Source organism: Entelurus aequoreus, linkage group LG24, assembly GCF_033978785.1.
Source record: "Entelurus aequoreus isolate RoL-2023_Sb linkage group LG24, RoL_Eaeq_v1.1, whole genome shotgun sequence".
Lineage (NCBI taxonomy): Eukaryota > Metazoa > Chordata > Actinopteri > Syngnathiformes > Syngnathidae > Entelurus > Entelurus aequoreus.
This window is the reverse complement of record NC_084754.1, coordinates 32685593-32706571: the sequence shown is the minus strand read 5'-3', so window position 1 is coordinate 32706571 and position 20979 is coordinate 32685593. Positions and strand designations below refer to the sequence as shown.

The window sequence follows — 20979 nt, the reverse complement described above, 5'->3', positions numbered from 1 at the left end:
CCCTCAAGTTGCTGGCACGGACACTCTACCAACCGAGCTGTCCCTTTGCCTTTTTACGCCGTCAGACTTGTGTGTACACAACCTGATTTAGTTTGGAAAAAATGGAAAGGTTAGGTTGTCATGGAGTAAACATTGTGACTGCAGCCTTTGCAATATTGTACCCTCTTTGATTCATAGTAAATATGTCAACTTGGGATTATGCTCAAGCTACACTGCCCACACACTCTTCTAAAAGGTTACAATGTTTTGCAATTATTTCTAATGTTGATTCTGTCCTTGCTGTGTTTTTTGTGCAAGTTTAAAAAATATGGCATTTGACATGAGTAAACACAGGTCTTTTCTTACTTTCATATACTATGCATGCTTGTGACTGTTCTTTTTTAGTCATTTTTATTAACTCTAAAACATACTTACTTTATAAAGTTACATTTGACAAATATTAAATGGTTTAGTTACCAGTAGAATGAGCCAAAATGTACTTTTTGGAAAAATATGCCTTTTACCTCCCATTTCAGAGTTTGAACACGCATCATGTATGACGTCATGTGTTTTTTGCTTTTTAATTAGCTTTTTGTGACCAGCCTTGCTGAGATGCATCCTAAAAAGAAGAATATACACAGGAAGCTGTGTGGCGTAGCAACCCATTATTTTGCGTAAAGGCGGAGGAATTTAAAATTATATTAGCATGGATTAATTTATTTTTACACTTCAACATTTAGGGCTTTTACAAATTAACTAAATTGATCATTTTTCAACAACAACATTTAAGACTATTTCGTTGTTATAATCTCTTTAAAGCGGTTCAATGTTTTTACACTTGCGTGAAAATTAAAAAGTAAAAATATGAGAGCCTAAAGTTATTTTTGTTTGTTTTGTTTTTCATATTCATATCAACAGGGATTAGCTGCTAAATCTGGATTTTTTTCCAATAGTCACAAAATCTGGATTTTTTCCAAAAGTCAAAGAAATCGGGATTTTTTCTGAAGGGTAACAAAATCGGGATTTTCTCTAAATTTCAATTTTTTTTTATTTTTTGTCAAAAAATGTGGATTTATTTCCAAGTGTCACAAAGTCTGGATTTTTTCTCAGTGTCAATAAAATCGGGATTTTTTTCCAAGTGTCAAAAAATCGGGATTTTTTCAAACTCTAACAAAATCTGGATTTTTTTCTACATATCAAAAAATTATGAATTTTTTTCAAAGTGTCAAAAAATTTGGATTTCCAAGTGTCACAAAGTCTGGATTCTTTCTCAGTGTCAAAAAATCGGGATTTTTTCCAAGTGTCAAAAAATCGGGATTTTTTGTAAGTGTAACAAAATCTGGATTTTTTTTTCAGTGTCAAAAAATTTGGATTTTTGCTGTCAAAAAAATTTGTTTTCTGTCAAAAAATGTGTTTTTTCCTGTGAAAAAATTTGTTTTTCCTGTTAAAAAATTTGGATTATTCTGTCGAAAAATCGGGATTTATTTCTAAATGTCACAAAATCTGGATTTTTTCTCAGTGTCACAAAATCTGGATTTTTTTCTCAGTGTCACAAAATCTGGATTTTTTTCTCAGTGTCACAAAATCTGGATCTTTTTCTCAGTGTCAAAAAATCTGGATTTTTTCCAAGGGTCGAAAAATCTGGATTTTTTCCAAGTGTAGCAAAATCGGGATTTTTATTCTATAAATCAAAAAATCTGGATTTTTTCCAAGTGTTAAAAAATTTAGATTTTTGCTGTCAAAAAATTAGTTTTTTTCTGTCAAAAAATTTTGATTTTTTTCTGTCAAAAAATCCTGATTTTTACTGTCAAAAAATCTGGATTAATTTCTAAGTGTCACAAAATCTGGATTTTTTTTCTACATGTCAAAAAATCGGGACTTTGTCTGGGTCAAAAAATTTTGATTTTTCTGTCCAAAAATCTGGATTTTTTTCTAAGTGTAACAAAATCGGGATTTTTTTTTTACATTTCAAAATGTTTTTATTTTTTTCTGTCAAAAAATCGGGATTTATTTCTAAGAGTAACAAAATCTGGATTTTTTCTAAGTGTCAAAAAATCTGTATTTTTTTTCTAAGTGTCAAAAAGTAGGGACTTGTAGCACAGTTTCAAATGCTGAAATGTTACTTAAAACCTAAGGCAGGTTTTATGATAAATACAGTTTGACCCTGGAACACATTATCACTGTTTACATTGTTGCTATGGGAGAAAGGCTGGAAAAGTTGTCCAGCATTCTAGAACAGCATATAAAAAAATAAAATAAACCTTTCATTGTAGTTTTTACATCTTAACCCTTAATAACCTATCACTTTAAATGGCCTAAAATAGGCTCTATGCACCTTCGTGCTTGACTTTTAACTAAAACACTGTAAGTGACGTATAGGAAACATTTTGAAGTGGTTGTCATGTGACAATCATGTGACTACTCTAGGTACACGCATCCATCCATCCATCCATCCATCTTCTTCCGCTTATCCGAGGTCGGGTCGCGGGGGCAGCAGCTTAAGCAGGGAAGCCCAGACTTCCCTCTCCCCAGCCACTTCGTCCAGCTCCTGCCGGGGGATCCCGAGGCGTTCCCAGGCCAGCCGGGAGACATAGTCTTCCCAACGTGTCCTGGGTCTTCCCCGTGGCCTCCTACCGGTCGGACGTGCCCTAAACACCTCCCTAGGGAGGCGTTCGGGTGGCATCCTGACCAGATGCCCGAACCACCTCGTCTGGCTCCTCTCGATGTGGAGGAGCAGCGGCTTTACTTTGAGCTCCCCCCGGATGGCAGAGCTTCTCACCCTATCTCTAAGGGAGAGCCCCGCCACCCGGCGGAGGAAACTCATTTCGGCCGCTTGTACCCGTGATCTTGTCCTTTCGGTCATAACCCAAAGCTCATGACCATAGGTGAGGATGGGAACGTAGATCGACCGGTAAATTGAGAGCTTTGCCTTCCGGCTCAGCTCCTTCTTCACCACAACGGATCGATACAGCGTCCGCATTACTGAAGACGCCGCACCGATCCGCCTGTGGATCTCACGATCCACTCTTCTCTCACTCGTGAACAAGACTCCGAGGTACTTGAACTCTTCCACTTGGGGCAGGGTCTCCTCCGCAACCCGGAGATGGCACTCCACCCTTTTCCGGGCGAGAACCATGGATTCGGACTTGGAGATGCTGATTCTCATCCCAGTCGCTTCACACTCAGCTGCGAACCGATCCAGCGAGAGCTGAATATCCTGGCCAGATGAAGCCATCAGGACCACACCATCTGCAAAAAGCAGAGACCTAATCCTGCAGCCACCAAACCAGATCCCCTCAACGCCTTGACTGCGCTTAGAAATTCTGTCCATAAAAGTCATGAACAGAATCGGTGACAAAGGGCAGCCTTGGCGGAGTCCAACCCTCACTGGAAACGTGTCCGACTTACTGCCGGCAATGCGGACCAAACTCTGGCACTGATCATACAGGGAGCGGACCGCCACAATCAGACAGTCCGATACCCCATACTCTCTGAGCACTCCCCACAGGACTTCCAGAGGGACACGGTCGGATGCCTTCTCCAAGTCCACAAAACACATGTAGACTGGTTGGGCAAACTCCCATGCACCCTCAAGGACCCTTCCGAGAGTATAGAGCTGGTCCACAGTTCCACGACCAGGACGAAAACCACACTGTTCCTCCTGAATCCGAGGTTCGACTATCCGGCATAGCCTCCTCTCCAGCACACCTGAATAGACCTTACCGGGAAGGCTGAGGAGTGTGATCCCAAAGAGAGGAACCACCATACCCGGTCTGCCAATCCAGAGGTACCACCCCCGATGTCCACGCGATGCTGCAGAGTCTTGTCAACCAAGACAGCCCCACAGCATCCAGAGCCTTAAGGAACTCCGGGCGGATCTCATCCACCCCCGGGGCCTTGCCACCGAGGAGCTTTTTAACTACCTCAGCAACCTCAGCCCCAGAAATAGGAGAGCCCACCACAGATTCCCCAGGCACTGCTTCCTCATAGGAAGACGTGTTGGTGGGATTGAGGAGGTCTTCGAAGTATTCCCTCCACCGATCCACAACATCCGCAGTCGAGGTCAGCAGAACACCATCCTCACCATACACGGTGTTGATAGTGCACTGCTTCCCCTTCCTGAGGCGGCGGATGGTGGTCCAGAATCGCTTCGAAGCCTACTGGAAGTCGTTTTCCATGGCTTCCCCGAACTCCTCCCATGTCCGAGTTTTTGCCTCCGCGACCGCCGAAGCCGCACACCGCTTGGCCTGTCGGTACCTGTCCGCTGCCTCAGGAGTCCTATGAGCCAAAAGAACCCGATAGGACTCCTTCTTCAGCTTGACGGCATCCCTCACCGCCAGTGTCCACCAACGGGTTCTAGGATTACCGCCACGACAGGCACCAACTACCTTGCGGCCACAGCTCCAATCAGCCGCCTCGACAATAGAGGTGCGGAACATGGTCCATTCGGACTCAATGTCCAGCACCTCCCTCGTGACATGTTCAAAGTTCTTCCGGAGGTGGGAATTGAAACTCTCTCTGACAGGAGACTCTGCCAGACGTTCCCAGCAAACCCTCACAATGCGTTTGGGCCTGCCAGGTCTGTCCGGCATCCTCCCCCACCATCGCAGCCAACTCACCCCCAGGTGGTGATCGGTAGAAAGTTCCGCCCCTCTCTTCACCCGAGTGTCCAAAACATGAGGCCGCAAATCCGACGACACAACTACAAAGTCGATCATGTAACTGCGGCCTAGGGTGTCCTGGTGCCAAGTGCACATATGGACACCCTTATGTTTGAACATGGTGTTCGTTATGGACAATCTGTGACGGGCACAAAAGTCCAATAACAAAACACCGCTCGGGTTCAGATCCGGGCAGCCATTCTTCCCAATCACGCCTCTCCAGGTTTCACTGTCGCTGCCAACATGAGTGTTGAAGTCCCCCAGTAGAACGAGGGAATCACCCGGGGGAGCACTCTCAAGTACTCCCTCGAGTGAATCCAAAAAGGGTGGGTACTCTGAGCTGCGGTTTGGCGCGTAAGCCCAAACCACAGTCAGGACCCGTTCCCCCACCCGAAGGCGGAGGGAAGCTACTCTCTCGTCCACCGGGTTGAACTCCAACATGCAGGCTCTGAGCCGGGGGGCAACAAGAATTTCCACCCCAGCCCGTCGCCTCTCACTGCCGGCAACGCCAGAGTAGAAGAGAGTCCAGCCCCTCTCGAGAGAACTGGTTCCAGAGCCCTTGCTGTGCGTCGAAGTGAGTCCGACTATGTCTAGTCGGAACTTCTCCACCTCGCGCACTAGCTCAGGCTCCTGCCCCCCCCCCAAGAGCTAGCTTTTGTAGCCGAGGATCGGACCGCCAAGTGCCCTGCTTTCGGCTGCCGCCCAGCTCACATCGCACCCGACCTCTATGACCCCTGCTATGGGTGGTGAGCCCATTGGAGGGGGAACCCACGTTGCCTCTTGGGCTGTGCCCGGCCGGGCCCCATGGGGACAGGCCCGGCCACCAGGCGCTCGCCATCGTTCCCCACCTCCGGGCCTGGCTCCAGAGGGGTGCCCCGGTGACCCGCGTCCGGGCGAGGGAAATCTGGGTCCATAGTTTTTATTTTTCATTGAGGTCTTCGAGCTGCTCTTTGTCTGATCCCTCACCTAGGACCAGTTTGTCTTGGGAGACCCTGCCAGGGGGCATAAAGCCCCCGGACAACATAGCTCCTAGGATCATTGGGACACGCAAACTCCTCTACCACGGTAAGGTGGCAGCTCAGAGAGGAGAGGTACGCGCATGTCAAAGAAATAGCTCATTTCCAAAATGGTTTTTTCCCCAAAAACGCTCATTTTTAAAACCATTGAACGAGGCTAGCGCTTTAATAGGTGTCAAATATTACACATAAGCTGTTCTTATAATATTTATAAAGTCAATTAATACAAAATATAACTGTACATCACATTTGATGTTACGTAGTCTTAACATTGCTGTGTAAAGACGTGACATATTTGTCACAAACTAGCAAAACTTGCACAAATGTGTGCTTTGTTTTTAAATATGTGCTATTTGGAAACACACAGTATAAGAAAAAAATTGAAAATAAATTTTACCTTTGCAACCTCATTATACTATTGGCTTAATTTTTTTAAATTTATTTCTCAATACCCGACCTGTTTTCTGTGCCTTTAAAAAAAAGAATTAGAACTTTAATTTTAAAACGCTATCCACCTCTAACAACTAAAAAGGTGTGAAAACTATGATGCTGTGCTCCGAATTTGGATTAATGGGTGAGGGCCGACATCCGGGCAACTGAGCTACATACGGGTTCTTCGAGCCATAGCAACGAGACTGGCGTTGAAAACAAACCGTTGCCATTACTCTTTAACCTGTCGACCTACGCTGGTTAAACCCGTCATTCTGCCTCCAAAATGCCGAAAAACTGTGTTGTTTTTGGTTGTGCTAACTACAACTGGAAACAGGGAAAACAAAGGTTGTATTTTGTTCTGCCAAAGCGTGATAAAAGCCCACAGAGACGAGACAAATGGCTCACAGCTTTACACTGGGAAAACGAGGACGGTTCTCACTGGAGTCCCCCAAAGTCCCGGGTCGTGTGTTCGGATCACTTCGTTTCTGGTAAATATAAGGAACAAAAATCCACCTTCTTAACCACAACTTGGCTATACCGTCCGTGCTAATGTTGTACTTGTTGAATTTTTACCTTATAACGTTCGACAGCTGAAGTTGTTGTTGTACAAAAATAACATGCGGTATATACTATATAGTCTATAGACTAGCTAGCTATTTTCGAAAACCGGACAACGAGAGGATACCAAAGGCAGCGTTAAGATGGACACCACCGGGAAAACGTAAGCCAGGGCGGCCAAAGAACACCTGGCGAAAAACAGTTGTACTTAAACAATACATGTAGCCCTCAAATCTCTCAATATTTTATACACTAGCACTTGATCTTCCGTGTCTCTTTCTTAGTAGCGCGCAGGCTAAGCTAACTAGCAAGCTAAGCTAAGCCTGAGAAGCTTTAAAGTTCAGTGAAACGAGTCTGACGCAAATAATACATTTTCGTTTTTTCACACGATATGCGAATAAGTAAAAATGCATAAATGAAGGATTTAACGCCGACTTCCAAGCCACAACACTCGTTAAATGCTTTTTCTGTCAATGCTGTGTTCGCTGTGAGCTGGTTTGTTTTCAACGAATTCCCGGTTGCCAAGGGCTTGGTAGGCGGAAGTGACGTAGGTCCGCCCTCACCCATTACGGAACTTGTGTGCGCCTTTGGCTTTACATTTTGTTACATATATTTTGCATTGTATTTTACTTACTTTATTGAGTTTACAACCCCCTGGCGCTGTTTTGTACTGTTTCTGTACTTGTTTTGATTATTAGTATTTCTTTGCTTGTAAGTAAATGTTGCATATTATAAATAAAGGTTCATAAAAATAAATTAAAATAAAAAATAACTAGCAAAACTAACTCGAAGTACTTCCGGGTTTCCCATGATGCTTTGCGACGCTTGTTGTACCTGAGCATTGTTTATAAAGTGTCTGTTTTTAACATTCAAGTCGTATTGTTCCCCGCATTTATTTTAGTCTCCTTGTGTGTTTGGTTTGCCTTTAATGTGCTATAATATGTTATTTGTTATAAAATGAGTGAGTGTACTTTGCGGGGTGTGGCTCCTCCCCCTTTTTAAATTTGTTTCCGGATATCTAACAAACGTGTTAATATGTCTTCCAGTAGGCTGAAAGTTGTCTTATCAACAAATCAATCTACAACTTATATCATAGAGTATGGTAGCAAACAGGAGTTCCAATATTGTTTGGTAAATAAACCATTTATTGTAGACTCAGCTCCGCCTTCCTCATCTTCAACGAGAAGTCCATGTCGTGTTTTCATGCTGACTCCATACTTGGTGAGTTTGCATGCATACAGCAGTTCTCCAACAACCTCAACTTTGGACCACTTTTGATTGTTGCAAGTATCTAATGTTGTTCAAAACTTGTGGCACAAACAGCTCCTTCTTCCTAATTGCGTGAGCAACTTTATCTCTGCAGCAGACGGCGGCAAAGTAAGTTGGCTTCTTTTCATTTTTTATGAACTCATCGTGAAGGTTTTGTTGTGTTTCATTTAGATTCGGTTGCAAATTATAAACTATACCGGTGTACCCAGTTTTGCTCTTGTTTTTTTACATGTTTGAATGAAGCTAATGGTATGCATACAAAATTGTAACACAGGGGTGTCAAACTCATTTTAGCTCAGGGCATACTCGCCAACCTTGAGACCTCCGATTTCGGGAGGTGGGGGGAGGAGTATATTTACAGCTAGAATTCACCAAGTCAAGTATTTCATATATATATATATATATATGAAATACTTGACAGTAAATTTTCAGTGAATTCTATATATATATATATATATATATATATATATATATATATATATATATATATATATATGTATATATATATATATATATATATATATAAATAAAAGAAATACTTGAATTTCAGTGTTCATTTATTTACACATATACACACATAACACTCATCTACTCATTGTTGAGTTAAAGGCCTACTGAAAGCCACTACTACCGACCACGCAGTCTGATAGTTTATATATCAATGATGAAATCTTAACATTGCAACACATGCCAATACGGCCGGGTTAACTTATAAAGTGCAATTTTAATTTCCCGGGAAATATCCGGTGGAAAACGTCTCGGTATGATGACGTTTGCGCGTGACGTCATGGAGTGAACGGAAGTATTGGGACACCATTGTGTCCCAATACAAACAGCTCTGTTTTCATCGCAAAATTCCACAGTATTCTGGACATCTGTGTTGGTGAATCTTTTGCAATTTGTTTAATGAACAATGGCGACTGCAAAGAAGAAAGCTGTAGGTGGGATCGGTGTATTAGCGGCTGGCTACAGCAACACAACCAGGAGGACTTTGAGTTGGATAGCAGACGTGCTATCTGACGCTAGCCGCCGACTGCATCGATGATCGGGTGAAGTCCTTCGTCGCGCCGTCGATCGCTGGAACGCAGGTGAGCACGGGTGTTGATTAGCAGATGAGGGCTGGCGTAGGTGGAGAGCTAATGTTTTTAGCATAGCTCTGTCGAGGTCCCGTAGCTAAGTTAGTTTCAATGGCGTCATTAGCAACAGCATTGCTAGTTTTCGCCAGGCGGCACAGCATTAACCGTGTGGTTACAGGTCCAGGGTTTAATAGTAATTATAGTATTGTTGATCTTCTGTCTATCCTTCCAGTCAGGGGCTTATTTCTTCTGTTTATATATGCAGTTAAGCACAAAGCTATCACGTTAGCTCCGTAGCTAAAGTGCTTCGCCAATGTATTGTCGTGGAGATAAAAGTCACTGTGAATGTCCATTTCGCGTTCTCGACTCTCATTTTCAAGAGGATATAGCATCCGAGGTGGTTTAAAATACAAATCCGTGATCCACAATAGAAAAAGGAGAGAGTGTGGAATCCAATGAACCCTTGTACCTAAGTTACGGTCAGAGTGAAAAAAGATACGTCCTGCACTGCACTCTAATCTTTCACTCTCACTTTCCTCATTCACAAATCTTTCATCCTCGCTCAAATTAATTGAGCGATTCGCCGAATCGCTCTCGCTGCTGGTGTAAACAATGTGCAAATGTGAGGAGCCTTTCAACCTGTGACGTCACGCTACTTCCGGTACAGGCAAGGCTTCTTTTATCAGCGACCAAAAGTTGCGAACTTTATCGTTGATGTTCTCTACTAAATCCTTTCAGCAAAAATATGGCAATATCGCGAAATGATCAAGTATGACACATAGAATGGATCTGCTATCCCTGTTTGAATAAGAACATTTAATTTCAGTAGGCCTTTAAGGGTTGAATTGTCCATCCTTGTTCTATTCTCTGTCACTGTTTTTCTAACCATGCTGAACACCCTCTCTGATGATGCATTGCTGTGTGGCACGCACAAAAGTGCTTTCGTCAAATGCACTAGAGTCTGGAATCTTCCATCTCTCCCTAGCATGGCCCAAAACCGGTCAATCTTTGCTTCCTGAGGAAGATCTTCACTGCCAAAGCACTTGGTAGTCCACTACTTCTTCCCGGAGGCTATCCAGGTCCAATCGCAGCTGCGGCTTGGAACTTACAAGTGTATTTCTTCATCTTACTCGTCGTCGGCGTCACCACGGCTGTATCTTCCTCGTTCTTCTGCTTCGTCTCCTTGTTGTGTGCGCAGTTGTGCACTGCATTCTCTAAAAGCCGTAGATGTTATTGTCACATATGCATGTACAGTAGATGGCAGTATTGTCCTGTTTAAGAGTGTCTCAACATTGCTGTTTACGGCAGACGAACTGCTTTACGGTAGACGTAATCGTGACTGCTGTTGTTGTGTGTTGTTACCGCGCTGGGAGGACGTTAATGAAACTGCCTAACAATAAACCCACATAAGAAACCAAGAACTCGCCCTTGATCATTCTACAGTTATAACGTGATTGGGCAGGCACGCTGTTTATATTGTGGGAAAGGCTGTCCTCACTCAGGTCCGCATGGAGCTGGAGGGGGCGTGGCCTCCAGCTCTGCCTGAATTTTGGGAGATTTTCGGGAGAAAATTTGTCCCGGGAGGTTTTCGGGAGAGGCGCTGAATTTCGGGAGTCTCACGGAAAATCCGGGAAGGTTGGCAAGTATGGCTCAGGGGCCACACAGAGGAAAATCTACTCCCAGGTGGGCCGGACTGGTAAAATCATGTCACAATAACTTAAACATAAAGAAAACTTCAGATTGTGTTCATTGTTTCAAAATACAACAAGCACAATCTTAAAACATACAAATCGTAATACCGTATATTACCAAATAGTAGCCCGGGCGTTTATTTCACAAAATCGGTTTTGGAGACAGGCGTTTAAAAGAAGCAGGCGATTATTTGCACAAGGCTTTTATTTATTTTTGCACCAGCCTGCACCAGGCCATTATTTGGTTACAATGGTTACTGTCCAGTATATTTTTTTCGTACAAAAAACTTTAAATGTAAAAGCTACATTTGTATGTTTGTAAAACATACAAACAAAAAAACAAGAGATCAATATGAGGTAGGCTATCAAAAGACAAGAGATCAACAAGGCCTCAACATGGCAGTAGTGCAACAATTGTCAAATAAAATACCAATACTAAAGATAAATAAACTTTTTAAATAAAGCAGCCTACCGGGAAAAATACAATTATGGTACCAAGTACTCAAGTATAAAACCCACCATCAAAACAGAACAATAATACTGTCACTTAAATAAAATAAAGGCTACAGTACTTCAAGTTTTAAATAAAGCAGCATACAGGAAAAATAAAATGATGGTACCAAGTACTCTATAAAACCATCAAAACAATAATACTGCAGCAAACGCAACCCCGGTAGCATTTTAATCTAAATTATGCTAATAACAGCCCATGGGCGGCTATTAGGACACGGGCGGTTATTTGCCCAAGGGCGTCTATTTGGTAATATACGGTATTTTTTTTTTTTTTTACACTTTCAGTCGTGGTCAAAAGTTTACATACACTTGTAAAGAACATAATGTCATGGCTGTCTTGTCAATTTTTGTTTCATCTGACATCACATAGATCCAATCCAATCCACTTTATTTATATAGCACATTTAAACAACAACATTTTTTCCAAAGTGCTGCACAACAATATTAAAAACAATATTCAAATATTATCTTTAGCTCCACCAATGACTGAATAAAAACAAAATATAAATAAATATAAAAATAAATATGATTAAAAACTATTTCAAAGGGTGAAACCAATTAAAACAGTAAATAGAAATCAAAATTTTAAAAACACAGAGGACAACAGAGGACCACACAACTCACGTAGTGTTAAAAGCCAAAGAATAAAAGTGGGTCTTAAGACGAGACCTAAAACACTCCACTGTGGGAGCAGTTGGAACATGGAGGGGCAGAGTGTTCCAGAGCTTAGGGCCGACCACAGAGAAGGCCCTGTCTCCCCTGGATTTAAGTCTGGTCTTGGGCACCACGAGCTGGAGCTGGCTCTCGGACCTCAGAGCGCACGCAGGAGTGTAAATTTGGTTGAGGTACGAGATATACTGAGGTGCCAGTCCATGTAAAGCTTTAAAAACAAACAGCAAGGTTTTAAAATCAATTCTAAAATGAACAGGGAGCCAATGCAAACTGTCAAGAATTAGGGTTATATGCTGGCGTTTCCTGGCCCCTGTTAAATGTCGTGCTGCCGCGTTCTGGACTAACTGCAACCGGGAGAGAGCTTTTTGGCTAATGCCAGCATAAAGTGCATTGCAGTAGTCCAGGCCACTTGAAATAAAAGCATGCACGACTTGTTCAAAAAGGTTACAAGATAAAAACGGTTTTACTTTTGCTAAAAGACGAAGATGATAAAAACACGATTTTAAAACGCCATTGACTTGTTTGTCAAATTTAAAATGTCTGTCTATAGTGACGCCAAAACATCACATAGACAAAGATAAGACCTTCTGGAGGAAAGTTCTGTGGTTAGATGAGACAAACATTGAGCTGTTTGGCCACAATACCCAGCAATATGTTTGGAGGAGAAAAGGTGAGGCCTTCAATCCCAGGAACACCAGGCCTACCGTCAAGCATGGTGGTGGTAGTATTATGCTCTGGGCCTGTTTTACTGCCAATGGAACTGCTGCTTTAAATGGGACAATGAAAAAGGAGGATTACCTCCAAATTCTTCAGGACAACCGAAAACCCTCAGCCCGGAGGTTGGGTCTTGGGCGCAGTTTAGTTTAGTTTAGTCTTTATTTGAAGGGACAATGCACAGAAACATTAAGATCAAAGACAGATATGTTCTGTACCAGATTATAGCTAAATACTAATTTCCATCTGCAGTCCCTGGCTACCTAAATTAAAGGGATACAAAAATCATGCAATAAAATTATGACAATAAAATCATACTATAGCATGTAATCAAATTAAGAAAAGTCATAAAATGCCCTTTCATAGACACATACTTATTATACAATACAAGCACACCTCATTGACATCATCACACAAAGACAATACATGCTCTTGTTCACATCTGTCATCATTTGTAAAAACAACCATGATTTTACCAGACACACCTCACAATTTACAACAAAAATGCTCTCATGAATATATATAATACACATTAAGTTGATGTGTCAAACAATGTGCCCACCTTAGTGACTGTGTGAGCAGCTTTGATTGCTCCAAAGCCACTTTTTAACTTCAATTGTTAATGAAGAGTAATCTATTAGACTTTTCAAGTTTGTTGTGAGGTCGTTCCATTCCTTTATGGCTTTATATGAAAAGGCTGATTGTGCAAAATATGTTTTACATCTGGGTATGCTACACTGCCCCCTGGTGGAGGCTTGTGTGTTTCTAGTTGTCACAGCAGATGTAAACTGGACAAAGTGCTTAAGTGGCGCTGGTGCTGTGTTTTTTAGGATTCGATGGGCCATTCGTATTGATGCTAATCTTTGAATGTTAGCTAAATTCAACAATCTATATTTTTGGAGAACTAAATAGTGATGGTGGTGTTGTGGTTTTCGGTCAAGGATTTTGAGTTGGGTGTTCCAACAGGACAATGACCCCAAACACACAAAAGTGGTAAAGGAATGGCTAAATCAGGCTAGAATTAAGGTTTTAGAATGGCCTTCCCAAAGTCCTGACTTAAACGTGTGGACAATGCTGAAGAAACAAATGCATGTCAGAAAACCAACAAATTTAGCTGAACTGCACCAATTTTGTCAAGAGGAGTGGTCAAAAATTCAAGCAGAAGCTTGTGGATGGCTACCAAAAGCGCCTTATTGCAGTGAAACTTGCCAAGGGACATGTAAGCAAATATTAACATTGCTGTATGTATACTTTTGACCCAGCAGATTTGCTCACATTTTCAGTCGACCCATAATAAATTCATAAAAGAACCAAACTACATGAATGTTTTTTGTGACCAACAAGTATGTGCTCCAATCACTACATCACAAAAAAATAAAAGAGTTGTAGAAATTATTGGGAACTCAAGACAGCCATGACATTATGTTCTTTACAAGTGTATGTAAACTTTTGACCACGACTGTACATGTTGCTGTTCATAGTAGTCAATCTTCATTTGTCGTGATTTATAATTTCTGAATAAATGAGGTGATAGTATTCATCAGTCAAATAGGTGTGAGTCTGGCAGAGTTTTAAAAAGCTCTCATTGGTGTAACATTTTAATCTATCAGAAGATGTAATAAATAGTCACATCAAAATCAAATTAAAGGATGTTATTAATGTGATATACTCATTTTCCTCAACTGATGTACTAAAATCATGTGGTTTATTCTGTACACATCATCTACAACAGTGGTTCTTAACCTTGTTGGAGGTACCGAACCCCACCAGTTTCATATGCGCATTCACCGAACCCTTCTTTAGTGAAAAAAAAAAAATATATATATATATATATATTTTTTCAAATTCAAGACAAAGTTATATGTTTTTGGTAACACTTAAGTATAGGGAACATATTCTAAGTAACAAAGACTTAATTTAGAGTTTTTTGGACACTAGGGGAACATATTTGAAGTAACAAAGACTTAATTTAGAGTTATTTGGTTAGGGTTAGGGTTAGAGCCAGGTTTAGAGGGTTAGGCTTATAATAAGGCCATGCCGAATAAGGCATTAATAAGTGCTTAATAATGACTAGTTAAGAGCCAATATGTTACTAATTTGCATGTTAATAAGCAACTTATTAATGGTGAATATGTTCCCCATACTAAAGTGTTACCATGTTTTATTACTGGTGCACAAAATGAAGCGTGCATGAACATCACCTTGTTCAAACAACAAAACCAACACAGTGCATAAACTCACAACAAATTACACACCTGTAAATCAGTCTGACTTCGGCTGTTGCCGTATCCGTAATACGCCGATAGGGAGAAGTTTTTATTAACACGATGAGTCGGGTGTGTCTTGACCTCCGCCGAACCCCTGAGCCCGACTCACTGAACCCCTAGGGTTCAATCGAACCCAGGTTAAGAACCACTGATCTACAACAACACTTGTGAATTTGGGCTCATTTGATGAATCAAACATTAAGTTAGAAGGGTATACATATTATTTAAGCTTATTTTAGTGCGCCCAGATAATGTGTCCCCAGTCCTCTATTTTAGCACATAGCTCCGCCCCCTCTGAAGTCACTGCACTCCTGCGGCATGGGATGCAAATAATTGCTATTGCGACATCCAGTGGACACATTTAGAAGCAACGTTCCCTCTAAGGTGAGCGCCTGTGCAATTGCGCACTGCTCAAGCGTCCTCTGCACACGGCAAATCTATGCCACGCACAAAATCAAATAAAAAAATAAGCGCATAACAATTTTCAACACACGGACACGAAAGAGAAAACAGTTTTTGTCATCATTGTTCAAATATTGTAACGTCTGTGGAGACGCTTTGAGGACATGAATTCCATCCATCACTTTACTGAGCAAAACTCTTTATTGTCGGCCATAAACACGTCACCAAAACATTAGTAAAAAAAATGATATCTAGCAAAACTGGTCATTTTCTCCAGTACAAACCAGACCAAAGGCAACTTTGTTATATCAACAGCAGCCGCTCGCTCTTTCTCACTTGCGCCAACACATGCACATATGGCACTTAGCCAGTGATGCGTTTACAGCCACACAAAAAGTCGGACAACTCCAACACCACACATAAAGTGTCATTCCAGGTCGTTACACTATGATTTACCAATCATATGTGTGCTTATTCTAGTGTCATTTATTAGGAATCTTAATTTATAAATATTAATCATGAAATGCTGTTAGTATATTAAATAAATACTAATACAAATATATTTTTTACAAACAGGAAGTTGCAGGAATGTACACATGATCCCCTGCTTACATCTCATTGTGCAACATGTGAATGTTTTAATGGGAACTAAATGCAATGTCTGAAAGGGGTACAAATTATTTCCAAAGCAGGCCCTCCACCCAGACAAACAATACAAGTACACAGTTCATGAAAAACAATATTTTGTGTTATTGTCATTGTAAGTGGGCCTAAACACTTATATTAGAAAATAACCTCATGGAAATGACTGCTGTCATTTGATTATAATAATAAGAGAATGTTGTCTGTCTATCTGTGTTGGCCCTGCGATGAGGTGGGGACTTGTCCAGGGTGTACCCCGCCTTCCACCCGAATGCAGCTGAGATAGGCTCCAGCACCCCCCGTGACCCCGAAAGGGACAAGCGGTAGAAAATGGATAGATGGATGGAGATGTAACTTGTTATTTAGTCAGGTTTGGGACAGGTGTGATGCTGGTGTAGCCACAGTGTGCACGTCTGGTGTTGCTCACATGGGCTCCACTGAATGCTCAGGGAGTTTTTGCCTTTGCTCACACATGAAAAATTAGAGGGAACATTGCTTAGAAGAGCAGTTTATTTCATTAGAAAATTTCAGCTAATTTTTATACTTACCAAAATCATCTCGTGGGTCGGATAAAATCTGTTCGCCGTACGTTTGACACCCCTGTTGTAACACTAATGTACACAACCTAAAACTGCCCTTTGACCTGCTCACTGTGTATTCTAATGTTTTTGTCTGAGATTCTCAGCCACATGTTAAATGATAAAACCTATTCAAATTATGCACCCTTCCAGACGACCTTCATCTCCCCATGTCGACTGACCTTTACACCTTCTCCAGCGACTCCCTCCCCGGTGACCCCCGCTTCCTTCCTCCACTGGCCAACGGCCTTTTAGGATGGAGAGTCTACAGCGACGTCCTCCACGTGGGGGCGGTGTACAACGGGGAAAGAGGGGATTGTCACCGTGCAGATGTCCCCTGTCCTCTGGCCGTGACGGTTGTGATGGAGGAAGGTGGCCAGGACTCCTTCAGCCTTGATGCCTACAATGGTAATCTATTTTGGGTTGTCTTTGGAAAGGTGTTTTCACTTTTTCTGGGCTTCTTAAAGTGCATGGAACAAAAAGTGAAACAACAGAAAACTGACTGAAAACATGAATTACTTCTTTCCAGAAGTGCAGTAAGGACAGGGTGAAAGGATCCATTCCATAATGTGGTATACATAAAGGGATGACTAGAAGTTCCATACCTTTGTTATCTTTTGCCCATTTCCGTTTTTAATTGCTCATTTTTTCAAAATGTTGCACCCTACGGCTTCAATTTCTACAAAGTTTTTTAGACTCTTAAAAATCATCGCCCACCGTCAAAATAGCAGTCAAGGCTAAACTCATACAAACCCCAAAACCAGTGAAGTTGACACATTGTGTAAATCGTAAATAAAAACAGAATACAATGATTTGCAAATCCTTTTCAACTTATATTCAATTGAATAGACTGCAAAGACAAGATACTTAATGTTCAAACTGGAAAATGTTGTTATTTTTTGCAAATATTAGCTCATTTGGGATTCGATGCCTGCAACATGTTTAAAAAAAGCTGGCACAAGTGGCAAAAAAGACTGAGAAAGTTGAGGAGTGCTCATCAAACACTTATTTGGAACATCCCACAGGTGAACAGGCTAAGTGGGAACAGGTGGGTGCCATGATTGGGTATAAAAGCAGCTTCCATGAAATGCTCAGTCATTCACAAACAAGGATGGGGCGAGGGTCACCACTTTGAACAAATGCCTGAGCAAATTGTTTAAGAACAACATTTCTCAACCAGCTATTGCAAGGAATTTAGGGATTTCACCATCTACGGTCCGTAATATCATCAAAAGGTTCAGAGAATCTGTAGAAATCACTGCACGTAAGCGATGATGTTATGGACCTTCGATCCCTCAGGCGGTACTGCATCAAAAAGCGACATCAGTGTGTAAAGGATATCACCACATGGGCTCAGGAACACTTCAGAAAACCACTGTCAGTAACTACAGTTGGTCGTTGCATCTGTAAGTGCAAGTTGAAACTCTACTATGCAAAGCGTAAGCCATTTATCAACAACACCCAGAAACGCCACTGGCTTTGCTTTGCATAAGTCCCGAAAAGTTTTAGTCAAAATACTGAAGAATGGCAAAGATATTTATCAATCAGTCTTGCCTTCCTTCACACTTCCTCCAAACGAGCCGTTTAGAATTTGCTTAATTTGTTAAATTTTTCTCAAGTGTGACATCAGCGGATATCTTCATATACTGTATGGCAAAGATTTACCTGAAGAGTTAAAGGCCTACTGAAATGAATTTTTTTTATTCAAACGGGGATAGCAAATCCATTCTATGTGTCATACTTGATCATTTCGCGATATTGCCATATTTTTGCTGAAAGGATTTAGTAGAGAACAACGACGATAAAGATCGCAACTTTTGGTATCTGGTAAAAAAAAGCCTTGCCCCTACCGGAAGTAGCGTGACGTAGTCAATTGAAAGGCTCCTCACATTTTCCTATTGTTTTCAACGCAGCTAGAGCAATTCGGACCGAGAAAGCGACGATTACCCCATTAATTTGAGCGAGGATGAAAGATTCGTGGATGAGGAACGTTAGAGTGAAGGGCTAGAATGCAGTGCAAGACATATCTTTTTTCGCTCAGACCGTAACTTAGGTACAAGCTGGCTCATTGGATTCCACACTCTCTCCTTTTTCTATTGTGGATCACGGATTTGTATTTTAAACCACCTGGGATACTATATCCTCTTGAAAATGAGAGTCGAGAACGCGAAATGGACATTCACAGTGACTTTTATCTCCACGACAATACATCGACGAAACACTTTAGCGACGGAGCTACGTGATAGCATCGCGCTTAACTGCATATAGAAACAAAATAAATCAATCCCTGACTGGAAGGATAGACAGAAGATCAACAATACTATTAAACCATGGACATGTAACTACACGGTTAATGCTTTCCAGCCTGGCGAAGGTTAACAATGCTGTTGCTAACGACGCCATTGTAGCTAACTTAGCAACCGGACCTCACAGAGCTATGCTAAAAACATTAGCTATCCACCTACGCCAGCCAGCCCTCATCTGCTCATCAACACCCGTGCTCACCTGCGTTCCAGCGATCGACGGTGCGACGAAAGACTTCACCCGATCACAGATGCGGTCGGCGAGACGGGGGAAGTTAAGGTGAGTTTGGCGGCTAGCGCGTCTGCTATCCATCTCTGTCTTCCTGGTAGTGTTGCTGTAGTCCGCCGCTAATACACCGATCCCACCTACAACTTTCTTCTTTGCAGTCTTCATTGTTCATTAAACAAATTGCAAAAGATTCACCAACACAGATGTCAGACTACTGTGGAATTTTGAAATGAAAACAGAGCTTTTTTGTATTGTATTCAATGGGGTACCAATACTTCTGCATCAACTGATTCCGTCACGCACATACGTCATCATATCTAGACGTTTTCAAGCGGAAGTGTGGCGGGAAATTTAAAATTGCACTTTATAAGTTAACCCGGCTGTATTGGCATGTGTTGCAATGTTAAGATTTCATCATTGATATATAAACTATCAGACTGCGTGGTCGGTAGTAGTGGGTTTCAGTAGGCCTTTAAAGTATTACTGCACACTATTAGGGTTTGAATGTTTTGTTTTTAATCCATTTCTGTTAGATTTGACTTTTTTATTTTCCAATTAACCTGTGGACTGTGAGGCCCAGCGGTAAACTCACCCACCTCAATGCTCAGTTCGGTTGAATCTACTTCATGTGAGCAGTATAGAGGTACCAATTTATCCAACTTAATGAGCAAATTACTTGAACTTCTGACCACAAATAAAAATATATATATATATTTTGTCCCCTCGAGAATGCCGTCCTGAGCAATTGCTCTAGTGACCTACTATAGCTAAAACCGTCACTGACGGTACCAAGTATGAGTTTTCGACTGAAAATATTTTTATAATTTTATATTAATGCTTTCCATGATGTTTTTCTATAGTTGTTTTTCGAACACTAATGCATCAGGTAATAAATGCCCCTGAAATAAATACATTCAAAGTAACTACTGTGTAAATAAAAATCATTACAAATAATTTCTACACTGCAAAAAGTCAATGTTCAAAAACAAGGGAAAAAAATACAAAAATTAGGGGTATTTTATTAGAACTAAGCAAAATTATCTGCCAATAGAACAAGAACATTTGGCTTGTCAAGACTTTCCAAAACAAGTCAAATTAGCTAACCTCAATGAACCCAAAAATACCTTAAAATAAGTATATTCTCACTAATAACAAGTGCACTTTTCTTCGTAGAAAAAAAAAAAGAGACCTTTTTGCTCATTATGTTGAAAAATATTCTTAAAGAAAGTAAATGCTAGTGCCATTATCTTGACATAATGATATGCGCTCGGCATCACATTTCTTGAAACCAGCAAACTTATACTAAAAACTAATTCATTGTTTTTAATGGAAAGGCAACAAGGCAACCGCTTGTTACTCTCGGGGTCTCCGAGCCGCTCAGGCAAATCATATGGTCTAAAAATGCATTTTTCCATCGACAACATGACATCATCGCGCCAAGTGCGTCCTCTTTCAGTCAATTAGTGCGCATATATACAGCCCGGCCCCCGGCCAAAGTTTTTTTAATTGCAATTTTGAGGAATTTATCTGAATGTGCATGAACTATTTCTGTTCAAAATTGTTAGAAATGTTAAATGTTTAAATATTAACTGTCAGTTTACTGTACTGTGCCAACTGTACTACTATATAAGTACGTGTTTTCAATTGTTTCATTGAAAATAAAACCGCAAAGTCAATTTGGCTGTCATCTGTTTTAATTATGAGACACAATTGTCTCTTTCATGTTTGAAATAAGAAATTATTACTTTAAAAAAATAGTTTTATACTTGTGAGTGTTGATGACACAGCTTTGCAACAGTTGATATTCTAGTTTCAAGCATGTTTTACTCAATATAGGTCATCAAATCTCAGCAACAAGATGTAATATCTTACTGAGATCATTTAGGACCAAAACCCTTAAAACAAGTATAACACTCTTAACATAAAATCTGCTTAGTGAGAAGAATTATCTTATTAGACAGAAAATAAGCAAATATC

The 20979-nt window shown here is 41.1% G+C and overlaps 1 protein-coding gene across 1 annotated transcript in view; it reads left to right on the top strand.

Annotated features, from left to right (window-relative positions):
- Positions 1-7533: 7533 nt before the first annotated feature.
- pgghg (protein-glucosylgalactosylhydroxylysine glucosidase) overlaps positions 7534-20979 on the top strand; it is a 33532-nt gene continuing 20086 nt past the window's right edge. Inside the window, exons 1-3 of the mRNA XM_062036018.1 lie at positions 7534-7867; positions 7970-8023; positions 16624-16878. Of these exons, the coding sequence (XP_061892002.1) occupies positions 16641-16878 (238 nt within the window). The 5' untranslated portion in view covers positions 7534-7867; positions 7970-8023; positions 16624-16640. The remainder of the gene's footprint in view (positions 7868-7969; positions 8024-16623; positions 16879-20979) is intronic.